At 52.1% G+C, this 21,051-nt stretch overlaps 1 protein-coding gene across 1 annotated transcript in view; it reads left to right on the top strand.

Annotated features, from left to right (window-relative positions):
* TMEM132D (transmembrane protein 132D) overlaps positions 1 to 21,051 on the top strand; it is a 549,620-nt gene that overhangs the window by 468,629 nt on the left and 59,940 nt on the right. The window contains exon 7 of the mRNA XM_040620044.1: positions 982 to 1,125. Coding sequence (XP_040475978.1) covers positions 982 to 1,125 — 144 coding nt within the window. The remainder of the gene's footprint in view (positions 1 to 981; positions 1,126 to 21,051) is intronic.

Here is a 21,051-nt window from a genome sequence, read left to right as displayed (position 1 = left end):
GTCCTCACCCACACGTCCTGCAGATAACGTATCGCTAGCACTGTGCCAGGCACTGGGGAGCAGAAAGCAGACCCGCCCCACGGAGCTCACAGCCTGGAAGAGAGATCACCGATTGACTAATTCTAAGTAAGACAGCAATGGTGTTGGAGGCCACAGAGGACATTCTGTGCTTGTGTCTCCGGGGCTCTGAGAGCAGATAACAAGGGCAAGCGGGGACATCCCAGGGGACACCTTGAGCTGAGTGACAAAGGCAGCGTTGAGCAGGCAAATGCATGTTTGGGTGAGTGTGTGTGTGTGTGTGCGCGTGTGTGTGTGTCAATGTGTGTGTTGCACGTATGTGTCATGCCAGGGGGGCTGAGCACGTCATAGGGGCCATAGTAGCATTCCAGATGCACACAGAGCCAGGACCCAGTAAGAGCCTGGAAAAGGGACAGCCAGGGCAACAGAGTTCTGAGAATGAGGGTCTCCGCCTCCGCGTGCACCCTACTTGCGACACAGGCCGTGAGTGGTGCTAATCTCAGCTGCTTTTAGGGCACTTTGCTCCTCTAGCCAACAGTTCATGGCTGAAGGTGTTATCATTTTGTGTGAGTTCGTACATAATGGAATTGCTAACACATGGTCTCAACAGCTGGATTTCCTGGGTTCAAATCCCACCCTCACTGTTGCCTAGCTGTGGGACCTTGGGCAAGTTCCACAACCTCTCTGTGCCATCTGCAAAATGGACAGAACGCTAAGCCTGTTGGTCTGGTCTGAAAACCAACACGTCCACTCTCGTAGAGGACTTAGAACAGCTCCCGGCAGGTGGCGAGGGGGGTCAAACACAGCACCAACAGTAACTTTGCTCCCGCCCCTCCCCATGTGATCCCCTTCCCCGTCTGTTCTCCCCGGGTGACTCTGGGCGGTGTGGGCCCTGGGGTCCTCTGTGGGGAGGGGGCCGCACAGGTGCAGGTGTGTGACAGAAAGGTGTGCTTGGGCTTCCAGGAGGCGGAGATCCTGAACACAGCCATCCTCACGGGCAAGACGGTGGCGGTTCCGGTGAAGGTGGTGTCGGTGGAGGAGGACGGCACGGTGGCGGACCTGCTGACGTCGGTGGAGTGCCGGTCGTCCGATGAAGACGTAATCAAGGCAAGTGGACACCCCCCTGCCCCCCCGCCGGGAGTCCGTGGCCAAGGCCAATTCTGGTGGGGCCGTCGCTGGTGTCAGGAGACCCTCCCCTGATTGGGATATGAAACCACTCTGGAGGCTGAGCCAGGTCTGTGAAGCTCCTGACCTTTCGTGTTTGCCAAGTGCCTGGGGCCTCGTCCCGGCCTCTGGGGAGGCCGTGGAGGGGTGCAGGGGCTGGGAAGGGGGCTAGACCCAGACTGGCGAGTGTGCGGCTGTGCTCTGGGATGATTGCATAGCGTGGAGCATGTCTGCAGAGTCAGTGGGGGGACCGAGCATGCACTTAGTCACCCCCAGCTGTGACTGACAGCCCCAGCCCAGGGAGGAAGAGAAGACACGGTCCCCACGCCCCTGGCCAACCTGGGAGTGCTCTGCAGCTCGGGGCACATGGGGGGCAGCCCTTCATTTACATTCCCTGGACCCCTTCTTTCCTGGCCTCTTCTCTCTCTTTATAATTGAATGCACAGATGAGGCGAAGCCAAGGCGTGCAGGGAGATGTGTTGGTGGGGGCACGCAGCCAGACCCCTTGTAGTGCGCTGCAGTCAGCGGGGGATGGGCCTGTCGTGCTGCCGCTGCCCACCCCCAGCTCAGAGCTGTGGTGGTGAACGCCGCCTGGCCCCTCCTCCGAGCCTGGGGGCAGCGGGAGGGCTGGAGGTGCATGCGACCCCTTCCCTCTGGGTCCCAGCAGCAGTCCGAGCTCAGTCACCCCGCTTGTGCTGGATGGGAGCTACTAAGCCCTCTGCTCTGCTGGGAACTCCAGGGAGCATGCCCACCCCCAGAAAGCAGGGGACAGATGCCGACTGAATCCCCACTAGGTGTTAGGTCCTGTTCACGATGGCAGGACCACAGTCAGAGGCATAGTCCCTGTCCTGCGGTTGGCTAGAGAGAAGACAGAGAAGGGAAGGGAGGACGGCTTTGTGACACACCACTCACCCCATTCCAGAATCCCTTCTGCGGGTACAGGGCAGGCTGGCCCTGCCAGGGGCACAGCCCTTGATTTCTCTCTCTCCCCACATCCAATCCCCCAGCAAATCCTGTTGGCCATGCCTTGCAGACGTGTCCAGGACCCGACCCTCCTCCACGGCATCGTGCCACCCCCTAGCCCGCGCTACCCCTCTCCCAGGCCCCGTGCAATGACCTCCTCATGGGCTCCCCCATGGCCACCTCCTTCCCCGTAGTCTGTTCTCAGTGCCACAGCCAGAGAGTTCAAAATGTCAGTCTGATGATGTCGTTCCTCAGCTGCAAATGTCCATATGCTTCCCTCCCGTCTCAGAGGGGAAGCCAAAGTGATTGCAGGGACACTGAGGCCTGCCCACCTGCCTGAACTCTGATCTCACTCTTGTTACGAACCCATTTGTTCTCTCTGTTCCAGCCACACGGGAGTCTTTGCCTTTCCTCTGATGGTTCAGACACCTGGTGGTCCCTTTGCTCCAAACTCCCTTCCCTGCAGGGCTGCATGGTCCCTGGCTTCTCCTTCTCCCCAGCATTTACTGGGCAGTGTTGGTTAAGTTGCCACACGTTCCCACAACACCGTCTTCCCCAGCCCTGCTCATTTTTTATCCATTGTATTTATTCCTCTAAGTTATATATGTCAATATATATTCCTGTATTTTCACATATATATTTTTATTTTACTTTATGGTCTGACTGCCTCACGGGGATATAGGCTCTGGGAGGGCAGGGCTGTTGGTTCTCTTCCTCCGTCGCTGTCCACCGTCGCGTACAACCCTGGGCAGATAGTACGCGCTTAACAAATGTGTGTGGAATGAACGCGTGAACAGCGCGGTAATCAGCAAGAAGAGAAAGTGTGGGTTGAATCACGGAAGCGTTCTCGCGGACGTACGCAGTGGAACACTGAGGGTGGGTCCGCACGCGGTCGGCCAGATGACACACACCATGGAAACACACTGCGGGCCGAGGGGCGGCGGGAACGAGGGTAAGGGACGCGTTCTTGTAACAGCAGAGGCCGTGGATTCCTGTGAAGGGCGTTTGGGAATGTTCTCACTAGCCTCCATTCGCCCTCCTTCTGATAACAGTGATGTTTTCTCCAGAAAATTCCTCTGTGTCTTTGCCCTTAATCCGTACAACATAAATGGTGCCTTCCAGTGGCCGGGTGACCCAGGGTGGCCACAAAGCCCTGTGTCCCTCTAGACGCCGTCATTGGCTCCAAGAGGGACCTGGTCCCAATCCCAGCCATGGTGACGCCCTCTGGAGCGTCGGGCGTAAGTCTCATGAAAGAAGGGGTCCCCCTCCTTTATTCTTGTTGCTACCCTCCTTGACAAGACCTCCCGTAGCCACCAGGTGGTACCGCCTCCAGAAAGGGGCCGACAGAGAAGCCGGAGCCACTCTGTGGGGAAGCCACGTCCTCACGCCGGCTCCCGAGAGCCCAAGTCCCTCCAGACCATGCTGGCCTTTCCTGGACATTCCTGAGAATGGATTCCTTTGTGCAGAGCAGTCTGAGTCATGCTTGTAATACCAGCAAAGAAGTCCGCACTTGTCCAGATTGACTCCAGGGATCCCGGGACTCACGAAATCACCTGCAGAAACACGGGGGCTCGAAGACGTGCACCTGCAGCCCACAGATGGACACAGCCTAGAAGTCGGACCTCACCCCCCTCGGCTGTCTCTGTGCAGCTCCAGGGTTCACAGGTGCCAAGAGACTCCCTGGTGTTCATAATACTTTGGTGTCCTGCGGAGACCCTTGAGACAGAAAGCCCAGGGGTCCGTGGAGAAGAACCACACCGCCCCGCACGGGCTCCTGCAAAGCCTCTGAGCAGCACGATCTGCTTTAAAGCTCCAGTCTTCTCATTTCTGTTTGCTCTTTCTTCCTTCCCAGCCAGAGGCGGGATAAACCCGCGTGTTCTCCCCCGTCCATATCAAAACCTCCTCGCAGGAAATCCACTGGAAAAGTCATTTGCACTGAATTGTAAATTACGTGAAGGCATGTTACCTTATGCCTCCCAAGGATGCCAGGTTTTCAAAAGGCTACAGATCCCTAATGGATGCATTTCGGATGTCAGCAGTAATATCCGTTGTGATTCTTAGGGGTTGGAAATAACAGGAAATCCCACCCACACCGACTTCAGTTTCAGAAAAAAAAACCCAAAAAATATTGTTGGCTGATGTATTTGAAAAGTCCAGAGTTGAGGGTAGTTTATGGGGGTTTTATTCAGAACCTCAAAAGACATCATGAGAACATTCTTTCTCTGTCTCTCCTTCCCTCCCTCTCTCTCTCTCTCTCTGTCTCTTTCTGTCTCTCTCTCTCTCTCCGTCTGTCTCTATTTCTCTCTGTATTTCTCTATCTCTATGTCTCTGTCTGTCTCTGTGTCTTTGTCTCTCCCTGTCTCTGTCCTGTCTCTCTATATCTCTCTCTTTCTCTGTCTCTCTGTCTTTGTATCTCTCTGTCTCTTCGTCTCTCTATCTCCGTCTCTCTCTGTCTGTCTCTATCTCTCTTTCTTTTTTTTTTTTTTAAGATTTTATTTATTTATTTATTTGACAGAGAGACAGCCAGCGAGAGAGGGAACACAAGCAGGGGGAGTGGGAGAGGAAGAAGCAGGCTCCCAGTGGAGCAGGGAGCCCGATGTGGGGCTCTATCCCAGGGACCTGGGATCATGCCCTGAGCCGAAGGCAGCCGCTTAACAACTGAGCCACCCAGGCTTCCCTCTATCTCTCTTTCTATTTCTCTCTGTATCTTTCTCTGTCTCTCTGTCTCTCTATGTCTGTATCTCTATGTCTCTGTCTCTATATCTCTGTCTTCCCATCTCTGTCCTGTCTCTCTATATCTCTCTGTCTCTGTCTCTCTCTGTGTCTCTCTGTCTCTGTCTCTATCTCTGTTTTTTTCTGTCTCTGTTTCCCTCCATCTCTCTATTTCTGTCTCTATCTGTCTCTGTCCCTCTCTATCTCTTTCTTGGTCTCTGTCTCTCTATCTCTCTCTGTCTCTATCTCTCTCTGTCTCTCTCAGTCTCTGTCTCTATCTCTCTGTTTTCCTCTGTCTGTCTCTGTCTCTCTCCATCTCTCTGTCTCTGTCTGTCTCTGTCTATCTCTCTCCATCTCTATTGCTCTATCTCTCTCTGCCTCTATCTCTGTCTCTCTGTCTCTCAGCCCCCACCTGCAGACAGAGCTCCTTCCTTCTGTGTGGCTTTGCTGCCACAGAGGTCGCCCCATGGGAGGGGATGGGTGGCTGGGGCCTGGCTGGAACCCCACCAGAAGGACAGCAGACCTTCCACACCAGTCCTGGGAACTGCTGTGTTGGGGACCCACTTGGGGGGCTTCCTTACCCTGGAGCCCACTGCCGCAGCCCAGCACCCTGATGCCCGGTTGTCCAAAGCCTCATCCCCCAAGCACATGACCTGCAGAGGCGAGACGGAGAGGGGAGGCTGGGCAGCTCCATGTGCTGTCAGCATGGAAGGGGAGCGGGGACCAGGAGAGCTTTGGGGGTGAGGGAATCGCGAGAATCCCCAGAGTGGCACCATGGACAGCTGCTGTGTCACAAGGCATGGGAGAGCTGTCACCGGAGCCCTTGGCTGAGTTCTCTTCGCTCTGGTCCCAGGCGCTCGCTGGGCTCCTAAATAGACGAGTAGCGTCCCTGACGAGGCCGTCCCAGCTGGACCGGGTGAGCCCACCCCCCACCCTTCAGCTCAGGGTCCTCCCCTGAATCTCCAGCAGACACACACCACTGGGAACGGGGCGGAACCCAGCCTGACGTGGTCTCCCAAGGCTGGGCCCAGCAGAAGAGAGCCACCGACCTCTGTAAGGGGAGAGAGAGCAGTTCCCGGATGGGGTGCGACACGGTACGGGCTGCGTAGACGAGCCGGGGCAGGGAGAGTGGCAGGCAGGGCCTCTCCGCCTGTCCCTCGGCCTCCCGGGTGTGGCGCTGGGCATGCATCTGCTGGTCGGCCACTCCTGGCAGGGGCCAGGGGCCTGAACAGAGGGAGCCGTGGGGGGCACGCGGTGCCAGTCCTGCAGGCCGCTGCTGGGCTTCATCACCGGGCCACGCAGGGAGCCGCCGGCAGGGAGGGGCCGTTAGTCCTATCGTCACCCCCAGGCTATGCTCCTGCTCCTTGGGGCAGCTTGGCTGTTTCTCCCCAAGAGTTTAGCCAAATGGCCTCGTAAAGACCCCTCAAGGGAACGGGCATTAGCCGGGATCAGGGCTCCTCCTCACTGTCCCCACTGCCCCCTCCAAGCACTGCATCTGGGTCCCCTGCAGGGAGGAGCCCGTGGGAAACAGCTCAGCCCGGTAACCCTGTCACCTGCTGGGTAGGAACGCGATGCCTCTCGTACCCTGCTGTGGGGGACATGTCTGTGTTGGTGAACTGACCCCTCTTAGGCTCCGGGGCCCAGCGGGGGCTTGGAATAGGGGGACCTCCCAACACACCCATCTTCTGTCCGCCTTGTCGGCCACGACGTCCCCCACATCAGACATTTGGGATCTGTAGCTGCTGAGGGGGGTGGTGGGGCGGGAGAGGAAGGAAGGAAGACCGCCTGGGGGCAGGGGCGGCCGCTCAGTGTTTGGTGCTCTTTTATCCTCTATTTGGATGCCAGGTGACGGTGTTCCTTGCCGGAAACTGACTTCCTAATGCCCGAGTGTTGTTGCTTGATTGAGAACCAATGTGCTGGTTTATAGACGACACTTGTCTTCCCCACACACAGGCCCATCTGCTGGATTCCTGCCATTTTCCTCTGCGTCTATCGGTTTCTCAAACATAACGTGTCCTCTCGGCACCGTTGGGGTGCTCTTGACTCCCGCTACGGGTTACACGTCATAGCCGTGTTAACCCAATAATAATAGAAACAGCGTCTGAGTGTGTGTTGGGCACTCCTTATGAAGCTGACCAGCATCTACTTCTTTGATCCTTGCAACAATGCCATGCAATAAGTATTGTTGTTTTTTTCCGCATAAGGAAATTGAGACAATGAGAGGGTTTTTTTTTTTAATTGTGGCAAAATACACATAACATAAAATGCACCGTCTTAACCATTGCTAAGCATACAGTTTGGGGTGATAGGAGCGTTCACATGGTTGTCCATCGTCTCCAGGACTCTGGTCATCCTGCAGAAATGAAGCTCTCTCCCCACTGAGCACCAGCCCCGAGGCCCCTGCCCCTCAGCCCTTGCGTGCCTCCCTTCTAGGTTCTGTCTCCGTGAATGTCCTTCCTCTGGTGTCTGTCCTTCTGTGGCTGGTTGCTGTCACTCAGCTGTGCTCCAGGTTCATCCATGGGGGGGCCAGTGTCAGAATCCCCTCCCTTGTTAAGGCTGAATCATACCCCTGCATGGACAGCCCACACTTGGTCCTCCACTCACCCGTTGGCAGACACCTGGGCTGCAGTCCACTCCCGGCTGCGTGTCATGCCACTGTGCACGTGCAGAATTCTGACACCGCTGCGGAAACCGAGATGTATGGTCCCGAGTCCAAGTCCTGTTCCATTTTCGCCTCCATCCCTCATCCGCCAGGACGGGGTCTGGCGCCCGACGCCTGCCGTGGGAACAGTCGGGAATGCACATCCGTGCATTATTGTCCTCGGCTGTGCATGGCCGAGTTGAGTGGCACTGAGGGAGGCGGGACGGCCGCAGAACCAGATGCGCTCACCATCCATCACCAAACAGGGGCTTGCCCATCTCTGCTCAGGGACTCCACGCAGGCCTTTCCTCTGCAGGTGATTACTCACAGGGCGCTCGGAGACCTTGCGCTCCCGGCCAGAAATAACTCCTCCATGGATGGTTGCAATCCTTCCAGCAGAATTTCATGCTGTTGGATCGAGCATTAACATCTCCCTGAAATGCTTTGTTAAAGCAAATAACTTCTGGGAGAGGTGGCATGCCTCAATTCCTGGACATCTCTGTCCAAATGCACTTTCTTCTTTGATTGTAGAAATCAGGATGGACAGAGAGTCTGTCTGCTGGGGAAATGGGGCAAAATGGGTCAGAGGTGGAAGCCAACCTTTCCCTTTACCCTGGCTGAGCCCAGAGTGGCTTCAGCAAATGCACATCATGGCGCCAGCCCCGTGGCAGATGGACGCCCTCAGTAGAATTCAGCACGTGTCTCTGTTGCGTTCAGACATTGGTGCAGCAATCCCTTCCCAACACTGCCAGTTGTGGGCATAAGAGATAAAACCTCAAGCATCTACCTTCAGCTCAGGTCACCATCCCAGGGTCCCGGGATTGAGCCCCAAGTCAGGCTCCCTGCTCAGCGGGGCATCTGCTTCTCCCTCTCTCTCTACCCCTCCCCCTGCTTGTGCAGACGCAAGCTCTCTCTCTCTCAAATAAATAAATAAAATCTTAAAGAAAAAAAGACAAAACTTCTTTGTCACCTCTGACCTAGAAGGAACCCCCTGTGCAGTCCCCACTTGCATAGAATTTACATCAAGGATCCTGGAGTACGCAGACCAAGAACCACAAACCCAGCCAAATACGAGATCCAGGTGATAACAAATGTGTGAAGCGATAGGGGGCGGTGGGGTCTATGGCACCTGCCGCGTCCGAACGTGCAGCCGCTACCGTGCCCTACCTGACTGTTGACACACGGAAAGCACTCAGGGCACTTGAGGGTGTGGGCTCTTGTGCCAGGCTGCCTGGACTTAAATCCTGGCTCTGATACCTAGAGGTGAGAACCAGGGCTACATACTTAGTCTCTCTGTTCCTCGGTTTCTTCGGTTGTGACGCGGGCATGGGGACATTCCCACAGCTGATTTGATTCTGCGTTGTGCCGGGAGGTGAATCTTATGTTCTATCACTTGCGTATTTGTCTTGTAAGTAGGACTATGCCTGTAGCCACATCGAGAACCTCAAGAATGTCCACACATGTTCTTTTGAGGTTGCGTTTGGAGCTGGCAGAGCGGGGCCATGCTTGGGAGGTAAAGTGGAACTTCCCCAAGCCTCCTCACTGGCCACTGCTCTTGGCTTTGTCCTGTGCCCCAAACTCTTTTCTCCACCAGCCATGAGAGCGTCCCTGTGGAAGCATAAGTCACACATCACTTCTCAAGGTCCGCCCGTGGCTCCCCATCTCCCATCTCCCTCAGAGTAAAGGCTGGATGCCTTACAGTCGTCACCACGGCCCCCCCTCTGTCCTGCACCTTCCCTCCCTGACCTCATCTCCTACTCTTCCCCCAGCCCCACTGCTTCCTGTCCTCTGCCAGATGCACATGCAGCTCACCCTCTGCTTCCTCCGGGGCTCGGCTCAATGCCCCCCTCCCCACCTCCACCCCTTCCTCTGCCTTATTTTTCTTCATGGAACATAGCCCCATGATCTTACTGCATTTTTCCTTGTTCATTTGTTCACCGTCCACCTGTCCGAGGACAAGGGCTTGCTGGTTGGATCACTGCTGGTCTCCCAGCGGCTGCAGCAGCAGCAGCACCTGCCATCTCGTGGGCTCTCCGCCTAGCTGTGCAGGGGAAAGGGTCTTAGGAAGTTGCACGGGGAACCTGGGTGAAGAGTGTCATCTCTCTTCTGTCCAGTAGGAAAAAATCAGTTAACAACACAGAGCACCGTCCTCCTCATTTGGGTGAGGAGGTGCCCGTTTACTTACTACACCGTGGGGTTTCCCTGACCTTCATCCAAAAAAGCAGAAGCATCCCAAGGACGGTGGGTGGAACTCCTGGTGAGGCCCCAGGAGGGATGATGGACACTGACTTGATGGATAGTATTTAGAATTGTATGAAAACAGCTCTGTTGGTCCAGTTCAGAAAGAGTAAAGTATGTTGAGAAGGCTGTAGAGAGAACATTCTGGATGGGACAGGGATGAAGTGAGCAGGAAAGGGATCCAGCCTGATTGCTACTCCGTACTTTCCATTTCCTACATGAATGAAGAAGTGTGACAGGTAATTGGGATTCTCTGGAGCTCAAATGGGAACAGGAAGCCGTGGGGCGAGAGTCCCTTTGGCCGACACGGGGTAGGCAGTTAGACTCAGCAGGAGGACCAAGCACCGGCCCTTACGTCCAAGGCTTTAAAGATTAAAACGACAAAAGTCAGACGTTAGAAGTCAAAGGATACATTCATGGCCAAAAGGGCTTCAATTTAAAAGACTTTCAAGAGTCCTTTTCACCTTGGGTGAATTTGGCCTTTCTGCAGTAAGATGTGACTGTCCTGGGCTTGGCCGTCCTTACCCTGAGTTATCTATGCGTGAGCACCACTGATGCTTTCGGAGAAATTGTGTACTGGGGACGTGTCTGACACATTTCTGAGAGCCCGGGCTAAACCGGAGGCCTGGCGTGTGGTAGCTATTTGTTGAGTGAATGAGTGAATGGCAGAATAAACCTAGATTTGTATTTAAACATCGGGGAACATCTAGTGGTGTACAAAGTATCACACACGCATCCCTGCTTCCCTTCCGTGGTCTTTCTGGTTAAGTGGACTTTGTTAACACACGTACGTTGTGTTTGCTGGACTACTGTAGTACGGTTGGGTCTGGGAGGTACCGGTGGCTGAATGCTCAGGTGCGCGCGTCAGCTAGACACAGCTGGATCCATCAGCTGCACTCAGAGGCACACCTGGACCCAGACACTGGCTGGGAACCACAGGTTCCCTGATGGGCACCACCTGGTGGCGGCAGCCCAAATTGCAGGCGTAATGCCTCCCAGGATTCTAACATTCCTGTGACGGGGAGCCTTGCTAATTCCCCTCCATTTCTGTGATGGAGGTTATTTAGTTGACTTGTAGGTCTGTGACCACAAACACGCTGTTAGATGAAGGAGGAAAACCTATTGACAAGAGGTGCATTAAGGCATGAGACACAGGCTGTCACTCATTTTAAACCCTCTAACTCAGCACTCAGGCGGTTAAACTCTGTGGATCCAGTGTGTGTAATTGGCACAAAGCCATTGTATTGGTTTTTCTTTTTTTTAAACCCAGCGTTAGAATGGTCGTGTTTTGCCTGATGATTTAGGAGTCAAACTCCCCCTGGTGCTAAAATGGGGCGGGCAGACGTCAGCTCGAACATCACATTTTGAATGGAGCTGAGCTTACCACACACCTGCTGTGATACAATCCCCAACGTGCAGCAGAAACTCTCGTTAATGAGGGGGGTGTTGGATAATTAGTACCAACCCTGTAGCATCCCTTGCCTTCTGCTTCTACAGAGGTAAATCAATAGGGGGGAAAGGTGGCAAAAAGGTACGTGTAGAACCCAAAATTAGAGATTATACTTCTCCAGAAGGGGTTTTTTTTATTATTTTTTTTTCAGGGTCTTACCAGAGTTCCTGTCTCACAAGAACTTGAGGTAGAGTCTTGACTTTAATCTTAGGGTGAGTTACAGAAGCTTCTGCTGTCTTTCCCCTGAGGAGAAGGTCTTTGATCCAAGAAGAGAGAAAAGGAAAGTACCAGGAGGTAGAATGCGTGTTTGTGACCAAAAGGAAAACCAAGCTCAGGGCCTTTCCCAGTAGAGCTGGTGAACCAGATTTCTCACCCTGGACGCGGTAGGCACGGTCCGTGAGACAATCAGCCTGGTCCCAGATCCCAACTGCGGACCCTCAAACCTTTGAGCAGCGTTTCTTGGGACACATCCGCCAGGATGGAGCCCCGGAGATCTACTCCAGAGAGGCCTCTCCGGCAGGCTTAGACAGGGGTCACATAGAGCAGCAGGACACAGGGGAGGACCAGCCCGGGGTCACAGTCACCCACTGCTCTACGTAAAAATAGTCTTTTTAAAGAAAACAGATAGTAGTTCTGGTGGGAGATCATAATGCAGCAATTCTTTGTTGCTCATTGAAGGGAGAGATGAATGTTCTGGTTGCCAGGCATAGAAGCAGCATGGCTGACATTGTCATCAAAATCTGGAGGCAATATATACAATGGAATATTACTCAGCCATCAGAAAGAACGATTACACAACATTTGCAGCAACATGGACAGGACTGGAGGAGATTATGCTAAGTGAAATAAGTCAAGCAGAGAAAGACAATTATATGGTTTCACTCATTTATGGAATATGAGAAATAGGAAGATCAGTAGGAGAAGGAAGGGAAGAATGAAGGGGGGGTAAACAGAAGGGGGAATGAACCATGAGAGACTGTGGACTCTGGGAAACAAACTGAGGGCTTCAGAGGGGAGGGGTGTAGGGGATTGGGATAGGCTGGTGATGGGTATTAAAGAGGGTACATATTGCATGGTGCACTGGGTGTTATATGCAAGTAATGAATCATGGAACATTGCATCAAGAACTGGGGATGTACTGGGGTGCCTGGGTGGCACAGCGGTTAAACGTCTGCCTTCGGCTCAGGGCGTGATCCCAGTGTTCTGGGATCGAGCCCCAGTTCAGGCTCCTCTGCTGGGAGCCTGCTTCTTCCTCTCCCACTCCCCCTGCTGTGTTCCCTGTCTCTCTGGCTGTCTCTATCTCTGTCAAATAAATAAATAAAATCTTAAAAAAAAAAAAAAGAACTGGGGAGGTACTGTATGGTGACTAATATAACAAAATAAATATTAAAAAATGGAAAAAAAATAAAGAAAACAGATGAAGACTTCAGAGACCCAACATTCAGAAGGTATTATGGAGGCTTCCATATGGGAGTTAAAATTAGAACCATACTAGGATGTTTGTAACCAGTCCAACGAAGGGTCTTAAGTATAAACATAAATTATTCAACAAATATTTACTGAATTCGTGATACATACAGGACACTGTTCCAGGTCATGGCTGTAGGTTGAGCCATGAAAACAAAGTTCCTGACCTCATGACAAGGAAGATAGGAAATCCTATTTATACAATTATAGGAGATACATATATAAGATCCTGTAGGCTATTTTTTCATAAATATAACTTCATAAATGTTTTCTTCATAGAGGAGGAAAATAGATATTTTCATATATATATATAATATCCTATATACCTATGTATATAACTTCAAATGTAGATAGAATATATCCTATTTCCTATACATATAATTTCATATATTATATAGTTTGACATATACAGATTTCTCCATAGAGGAAGAAAACAGGATCTATAGAAAGGGGAAGGGAGATGAATATATGCATATATATCTCCTATTTACATATTTGTATATATCACATGCATAAGCTATCTACATTCTATATAGATAGACTTTCATATGTAGAGTTTCCTTTATAGAGGGGGGAAAATAGATGTTTTTACTTTTTTATATATCCTATACGTATATATTTTTCACATTTATATTTTATTATGATATATATCTTCTATAATAGTTTCACATATGTAAATATCCTATTTTCTTATATATATTTAGCGTATACCCTAGATGTCATATGTATCTCTTGTATCATATACAGCAGTTTTATATATATGTGTGTGTGTTTGTATATATATGTATATATACGTATGTTCTATTTTCCTCCCCCGTGCCTTCTCAGCAATGTGTGTGGGTATGTGTGTGTGTGTGCACATACATGGATATGTTCATACAAGAATATAGTTGCCTCACTGAGAAGGGGATTTGGAGGAGCGAGCGAGTCCGGCGGTAAAGCAGGCAGGAAGGGAGAGCGTTTGCGGCAGAGGGAATAGCAGGGACGGGCTCTCAGGCGGGAAACACCTGGTGTGCTCTAGCGCCCGAGGACCCCCAGCGGAGGGCAGACGATGCGAGACGCGGTGTGGAGCAGGCGCACGCCGAGGCAAATTGCGGCTGGCAGGAGGCAGGACCGAGCCCTCTCCCTCTCTGCAGACTGCGGCCAGGCCGTGAGGCCAGGGCAGAGGGCGCTGTCCAGCTGCTGCTGTGCTGAGCCCAGGCAGCTGGTGCTGGGCTCTCTTGACGCCCTTACAATCTCTTGGTTTTCCACTGCCGTGAAAAAGTGCCACGCCTGTATTGACCTAAAACAGCATTTATTATCTTATGGTTTTGTTGGTTAGAAGACCAGCGTGCGTCTCAGCAGGCGCCAGTCAAGGGGTTGGTAGGGCCGCATCCTTTCTGGACAATTCCAGGGGGAGACCTATTTCCTTCCCTTTTCCATCTTCCAAAGATGTAGGTCAGTGGGTACAAACTTCCAGTTATAAGACGAGTACGTTCTGGGGGTCCGATGTCCAGCACGGTGGCTGGAGTTAGTAATTCTGTATTACGTCCTCAGAAACCACGAAGGGAGTAGATCCTCGGTGTTCTCCCCACAAAGAAATCACCGTCGTTTGAGGTGGTGGAGGAGTTGACCAGCCTCATCGTAGTGCCATTTCCCCCATGTGTACGGGTCACATCGTCGTGTCGTACAACTTAAAATTACACAGTATTATGTGTCACTTCTATCTCAATAAAGCGGGGGGAGAAAGCCAGCAAAAAAGACGTTTGATATTGAAACAAGAGGTTATCCCAGCGTTCTCAGTGAAAGCAAATCTATAAGACCACGCAGGATTAGGATGTCTACAATAACAAAATAACAAAACACAATAAAATCCGTTAAATAAAATCATAAAATATTTATAGTACTTACAAAAATAAAAGAATAAATCAATGTTTAATAGTTCATCGGATTTAATTCATCATTGATTTTTACATGGTCTAGTTCATAGACCCCAGAGATGGAACGTGCTGTGGCCCAAACAGCGTGAGGCCGGGAGCCCGCGGACAGGGCGGTGCGTCGTGTGTCACGGGCTACGCGGGAGGGAGAGGGGACGCTCTGGGAGTTGAGGAAATCCACACTGTCCCTCAGGAACAGAATCCTGGGCTCGTAAACTGCACTTTGGGTGGATGATTCTTCAAAGGCGTTTTGTTACTTCCCAGGACCCTTACGAAAGGCGTGTCTAACGGCACGAAGCAGGGATTTATTAGCTAACGTACCAGAGATGTTCCTGNNNTGAAAATGTTTAAATCTGCCTTCAAAAAAACCAATGATGAGCCGCGCACATTCCCAGGCTTGCGACCCCTTCCTCCGTGTTCACGGCCAGCAGTGCTGCGTCCCCGACTGTCCAGTTACTCGTCCCTCGTCCCGTCTCGGCAAACCCCGTTCTCTGCCTCCCTCCCCCACCCCCACTCGCTCCCTCTGACCACACTGGGTCCACCGAGCACACCTGCCCATCCCAGCATGGCTGATGAGCAGCCTCGACTCCAGCCACGACCTTACTTTCCCTTTGCTGTGTGACCTGATGTATTCACAGGGGCCGGGCATCAGGGTGCTGACCTCTCCGGGGGCACCTCTTCCTGCCCACCCCAGGTGGCCTTGCCAACATCTCCACCAAGGAGACGTGCTGTCCTGACGTTTAGATGGTGGCACGGCACATACACCCTTTCCTCCTGGTTTATGGGTGTCAAGATGAGGAGAGACGTCCCACGGCCACGCGCAGCCTCCATGCTGAGCAGCACACGTTTTCTTGACCAGGCAGAGGGCACGGCGTCCTCAAGGGAGGGTGCTGGGACTGAGGGCCGCCATGGGCTATAGGGTGTGAGGCGTGGCCACGGCCGTTGGAGGGGTAGGAGACAAAGCTGACCTGCCTGGGGTCGCCAGATGCCAGTAGCACCGTCTCCCCGGTGTGACACCTGACCGACATCTCCAGTCTCTGCTGACCGTCCTCTGGGGGCAGAGTCACCCCTGTTTGGGAACCACTGGGCCAGAGTGTGCATGGGTGAGGGCTTATGAAGTCCTCGTGTTGGAGCCTCGTGTGTGGCTGGTCTGCGTGGCCACATGGACACTACCTAGTGAAAATCACAAGACCTAACGTCTGAGACAGCTAGCACCTTATTTCCCTGAGAAGCCTGTGGTCCGTGGGGCACTTGTGCACCCAGCGTCAGCTGCGTCTGGCTGGTTCCTGCACCTGGGGCTGGCGGGAGAGGCGATGGGGCCGCATGAATCACATCCGCCCACAGGCCGCCTGGGCCACGGCTTGGCCAGCTCTGCTCTATTGGCCACGCCCGTCTCCATGCCCAAGTTCAAGTGTTAGAAAATAGATGCTCACTCCTGATTGGAGAAGCTTGAAGTTGCAGTCCATCCACACGCCACACTAAGACCTCTGGGGTCCTGCCTACGGGCTTGGTGCGTAAGCCACAGCGAGTGCTGTGCTCAGGGCGTGTTACAGGGAGATCCCTCTGGCCACAGCACAGGGAGTGGATGACGAAAGGGGCCAGGTGTCGGGAAGGCTGCTTAAATAATTGCAGGCAAGAGATGATGAGTTACAACCTAAAATATATGCTGGGAGGGGCTTGCAAAAGGAAAGTGGGTGTCAGCCATAATGAGACGTTAACCAGACAGGTATCGCCAATCAGAAGGGGCGGGTGATACAGCAGCTTCCACGGATGATGCCAAGTCTCCCGGTTTGGGCAGATTGGGGGCAGTGGTTCCATTTGCGAAACAGCAACCATGGAAAGAAGAAGCAGGTTCACGGGGGATGTGAGGATGAAGGAGGTTGGCACAGCACGGACATGCTGAGGGAATCGCGTGATGGGCACAGCCAATGGACTATTTATGAGTCAAATATAATTCAGTATATTCCTCCCATGAGGTCACTTTTTAGAATGAGACCTTCGTCATGAGTAGAGGTATACAGCTGTCCAATCCTGGGCAAACCAGATATGTGGTCACCCCAAATATGGGCCAAACAGGAGCCACCTCACTGAGCAAGGACGGGCCTGATATTTACGGGGAGATTTCTAAACACGGAGAAAAACTGAGCAGTGAGCTCGACGTGTGTGTGTGGGTCAGGGACCCTGAAGCGGCATCTCACTGAGTAACAACCTATAATCTAATTGTTTCTCAGAGTAAGACTTAGAGGGAACATGGTGGTGCTGTCTGAAGACCCCAGGGCTGGCTCACTGAGCTGCATGGTGTTCGGGTCCTGGATACGTTCGTAGTGTTTCCTACATGCGTAGAATTCACGTTTGTCGAGACGTGATGAGAACATTTTCTGTGTTAGTAGATTTATACTCTAAGGTTTATTGGAGTAATAAACATTCAGACACCGTGCACAGTGATTTCCTCCATATTCCTCCTTGGGACGAGACAAAATTTAAGAAGTAATTAGCTAGTTAACCTAAGGAGGAGGTCAGGAAACAGTCTGATAAAGAACGATGTGGGTGGTAAGTGGATGGAGGGACTAGCGGTGACGGTGGTACGCTGGGACCCGAAGACCTGCCTTTAACGTAGGGCTTGGTTACGTGGGGAAGTCGTCCCTTCATCAGTACGCACAGTGAGCCTGGCCGCGGAAGCCTGCGATCGCTCTGTCTCGTGCTGGCGGGAGAGACATGTCAGGTCCCAGTGTCACACGGTCACTCACCACTTCTCAGGAGGAGGAGAGTGGAGGGCTGTCACTCCTCACTCTGTCTGACGGCACAAAGAACATTCACTTTGCACAGCTGGGTCTGCTGCTGTTTCAAAGAATTAAACGGCTCTGGTGTAATCATTGCCATGGAGGTTTAGAACCCCAGCTTGTCTTTAAGTCATATTCAAGTAGCACTATTTGACTCTCACCATGGCCCTCCCACCTCCCCCCTCCATCGCTGTTTCCCCGACACCCTTGCCCAGATGCCCCCCCGCCTCGTTTTACCTCCAAGACTGTGCAGCTGCTAAGCAACCTCCCATCCGCCCTCCTTCCACCATACTGCTTAGAGCAAGGCTCGCCGCTGTAACGAGCGAGTCTGTCCCCAGCACTGCATTCATCTCTCTTGGAACAACAGTCCAACATTGTGTTCCTGTCCCCTCCCCATGGGGATTCTGGGACCCAGGCTCCTTCCATCTCGTGCCTCCTCCATCCCCTCACTCTCTTTAGCGGGTCGGAGGACAGTTTGGAAAATCATGCACGATGCTTGCCGGCCATGTTGCATCCATTGGCGCTCAATCTCGTCGTCCTACCTAACTCACAGGAGTAGCTGTGTGCCCAGAGAGAAGTGGAACAAAGGGGACACTCTCAGGGTGGAGAGCCCTGAAATCCAAGAAGTAGGAGAGCCTGTAACGGCTGATTATTTACATTGGACACTAGTTGTTCAGTATGTAGCATGCTGTGCATGTGGGATTCACCCCATATTTTGCAATACATAAAAATACTGTATCCAAAATGTATTACATATTTAGTTTTAATTCAGTGAATTCTGAACACTCATAAGATGTTAACGTTATGCAAAATCAATTCTGAAAAAAGTGAAATTGTCGTATGTACCATGAATTCACAGTGGTCGTTCTGGGTCAGGAGATAATGGTAGATACCCTAACTCTCCGCAGTTGCCCTGGTCCCAGATGGGACCCTGAAGCGTGGTTACAGATGGGGACCCTGAAGCCCGCACCCATGTTTGAACCCAGGCAGTCTGCCTCCAGCATGCACCAGGACCCATCACAAATACACACAATTCTTGATGAACCGAGAGACAGAAGACGGGTGAGCCAAGAGGTGGGCCCTGGTGACAGTCCAGATGGCTTGGAGGGAGGGACACATGGTGGGGAGGGGCAGCTCGCGCCCCCCTGCTCCGTGGACCCTTTCCTGCTGGACCAAACAGTGGCCTGGGAAGGATGCAGGTCAGAGTCCCTGGCCCAGCAGGGGCGCAGAAGGAGGCAAACCTGAGCCGTAGGCAGGTGGGTCAGGAGGGCTCCCTGCACAGGCCAGAACCCAGGAGGCCAGAGCAGGCAGGGAGGAGAGGATAGACGTCGGACGTGCACCACGGAACCTTTTGCTCACCAGAATTTAAAATATGCACTCTTAACAGGTGAGCACATAAACCCCTGTGGGGGCCAAGGCTCTCTTGGACCCAGTGCCCTGACGGAAGAGCCACTGGCTCCTAACGGAAAGGTCTGGCGTTTTGCAGATTACAGGCCTCTCTGAGCTCTGCCGTCAGCGGGAGTCAGGAGCTCAGCACCATATTCTGACTCTAGCCTTCAACAGCTCAGAGGAATTCTTGTTGTGGCAGCTCAATTTAGAGGCTTTCTGTGGTGTTGTCAGAGTAAGATCACTTCATTAAAACCAGACACATTTCCAGGGCCTCTATGTGCGGTATAATTGTGTCAGAGTAAGATCACTTCATTAAAACCAGACACATTTCCAGGGCCTCTGGATTGTTTCAAGGGCTCTATGTGCGGTATAATTGAGAATAAAGTGGCTTAAATTCAGTAATATGGAGATGGATGGATAAGTAGGTGGATGGACAGATGGATGGGTATGGATGGATGGATAGGTGGATGGATGGATGGACGGATGGGTATGGGTGGATGGATGGGTGGATGGATGGATGGACAGATGGGTATGGGTGGATGGATAGGTGGATGGATGGATGGATGGATGGATGGATGGGTAGATGGACGGATGGACGGACGGATGGGTATGGGTGGATGGATGGATGGATGGGTGGATGGATGGATGGATGGACGGATGGACGAACGGATAGGTATGGGTGGATGGATAGGTGGATGGATGGATGGACGGATGGACGGATGGGTGGATGGACGGATGGATGGGTGGATGGATGGATGGATGAATGGATGGATGGATGGACGGGTGGAAGGATGGATGGATGGATGGACGGAAGGACGGGTGGATGGATGGATGGATGGATGGATGGATGGATGGACGGGTGGAAGGATGGATGGATGGATGGGTGGATGGATGGATGGATGGATGGATGGATGGATGGATAGATGGAAGGATGAGTGGGTGGGTTGTTGGATGGGTAGCTGGATGGATGGATAGATAGATAGATAGATAGATAGATAGATAGATAGAATGGATGGATATAAAAATATAGATAAACTTTAAGCATTCTTACAGGAAATCTTAAATCAACCAATTTTTAGGAGGAAATGTAGAACGTTGGACATAGTAAGTGACCATTTGTTGCTGTATTTGGCAACACCTGGGGAAAAACATTGACTTTCTAGGTGGACAAATTAATCGAGAATTTACCATAACTTGTTTTCAAAAGTCCCTTTGAACTGGAGATGTGATTCCTTCTTGTGCACCGCCGTACCTTCCTTTTATTGCAGTAACAGAAATCTTCTTTGAAATCTTGGAAATGCTTTTCGAATGCGATGTTCATCCATGCCCCGACGCCCCCTTTCTCCTCTGGCCTGCTTCTGTGGGGTGGTGTGAATGAGCCCTGGATCTTCCTCCCCGGAGGCAGAACTGGGAGTTTTTACCTTTAAGGTCAGCTTCAAGTTCAAGTGCGAGACTGTTCTGTAATCTTAGAAAATAAATAGGTTCAGTTCAGGTTCAACCGTGCTCACATTAATTGGTTTTAGACTTGAGATTCGGGGAAATAATTTGCACCTGTGTTCAGTGTGGTTTGTTTAGCAGATTAGTTCCTGCTCGTCCTGTGTGGGGCTCAGCCTGCAGTCAGCCCGGGTCACCTGGAGCAGAAACGCACACTCCCACTTGCCCATTTTCCCCAAACACCTGTCCTCTTTTCTCCCTGGCTCCTAGTGACTGAGAGAGCCCATAAGATGACATACTTCATTAGGCCCTCGATAAGAATTTGTTTTAATATATGAATTCATTGACTTGAGAACCTAACTCACGAGTAAAGTAATTCTCACTTGTGATTTCACTTATAAGGATTCCTATCATTTTCCTTTGTCCCATCAATTCCCCATTTCCTAAAAATTTGATCTCGCCACGTGCACGCTTGCCAACACGGTACCCTTCAAGGCAGAGGATGGCCCCGTCGGTAAGGAGCACGCACAGCAGGCAGCGTCTCACAGCAAAGACCCTCGGATAAAGGTCAGCCCACGATCAAAGGCTACTGTGGCTGTATTTGCATTTTTCCTTCCAACGTGTTTGATAGAATATTCCCCAAATTGCAGCTTCTGTTCTCAGGCTAAATACAGCTCATTGCCTAGCACATAGCTTCTTGACAGCGGTGATGGGGCCATGCCCACCACGCACATGGAGGGAAACGGTCTCATTTCTTGGAAGTGGATCACCGGACTCGGCCCTCACACCTGTGATGAGCAGTGCCAGGCCTGCTGTCACCGGCTGCCCTTCTGCAGAGCTAATTACTGACAGTAAGACATTTCACATTCTCCCAGAGGC

The sequence above is a fragment of the Ursus maritimus genome, unplaced genomic scaffold (genome assembly GCF_017311325.1).
Source record: "Ursus maritimus isolate PB19 unplaced genomic scaffold, ASM1731132v1 scaffold_33, whole genome shotgun sequence".
Taxonomy (NCBI): domain Eukaryota; kingdom Metazoa; phylum Chordata; class Mammalia; order Carnivora; family Ursidae; genus Ursus; species Ursus maritimus.
This window is presented reverse-complemented; position numbering and strand designations above follow the sequence as displayed.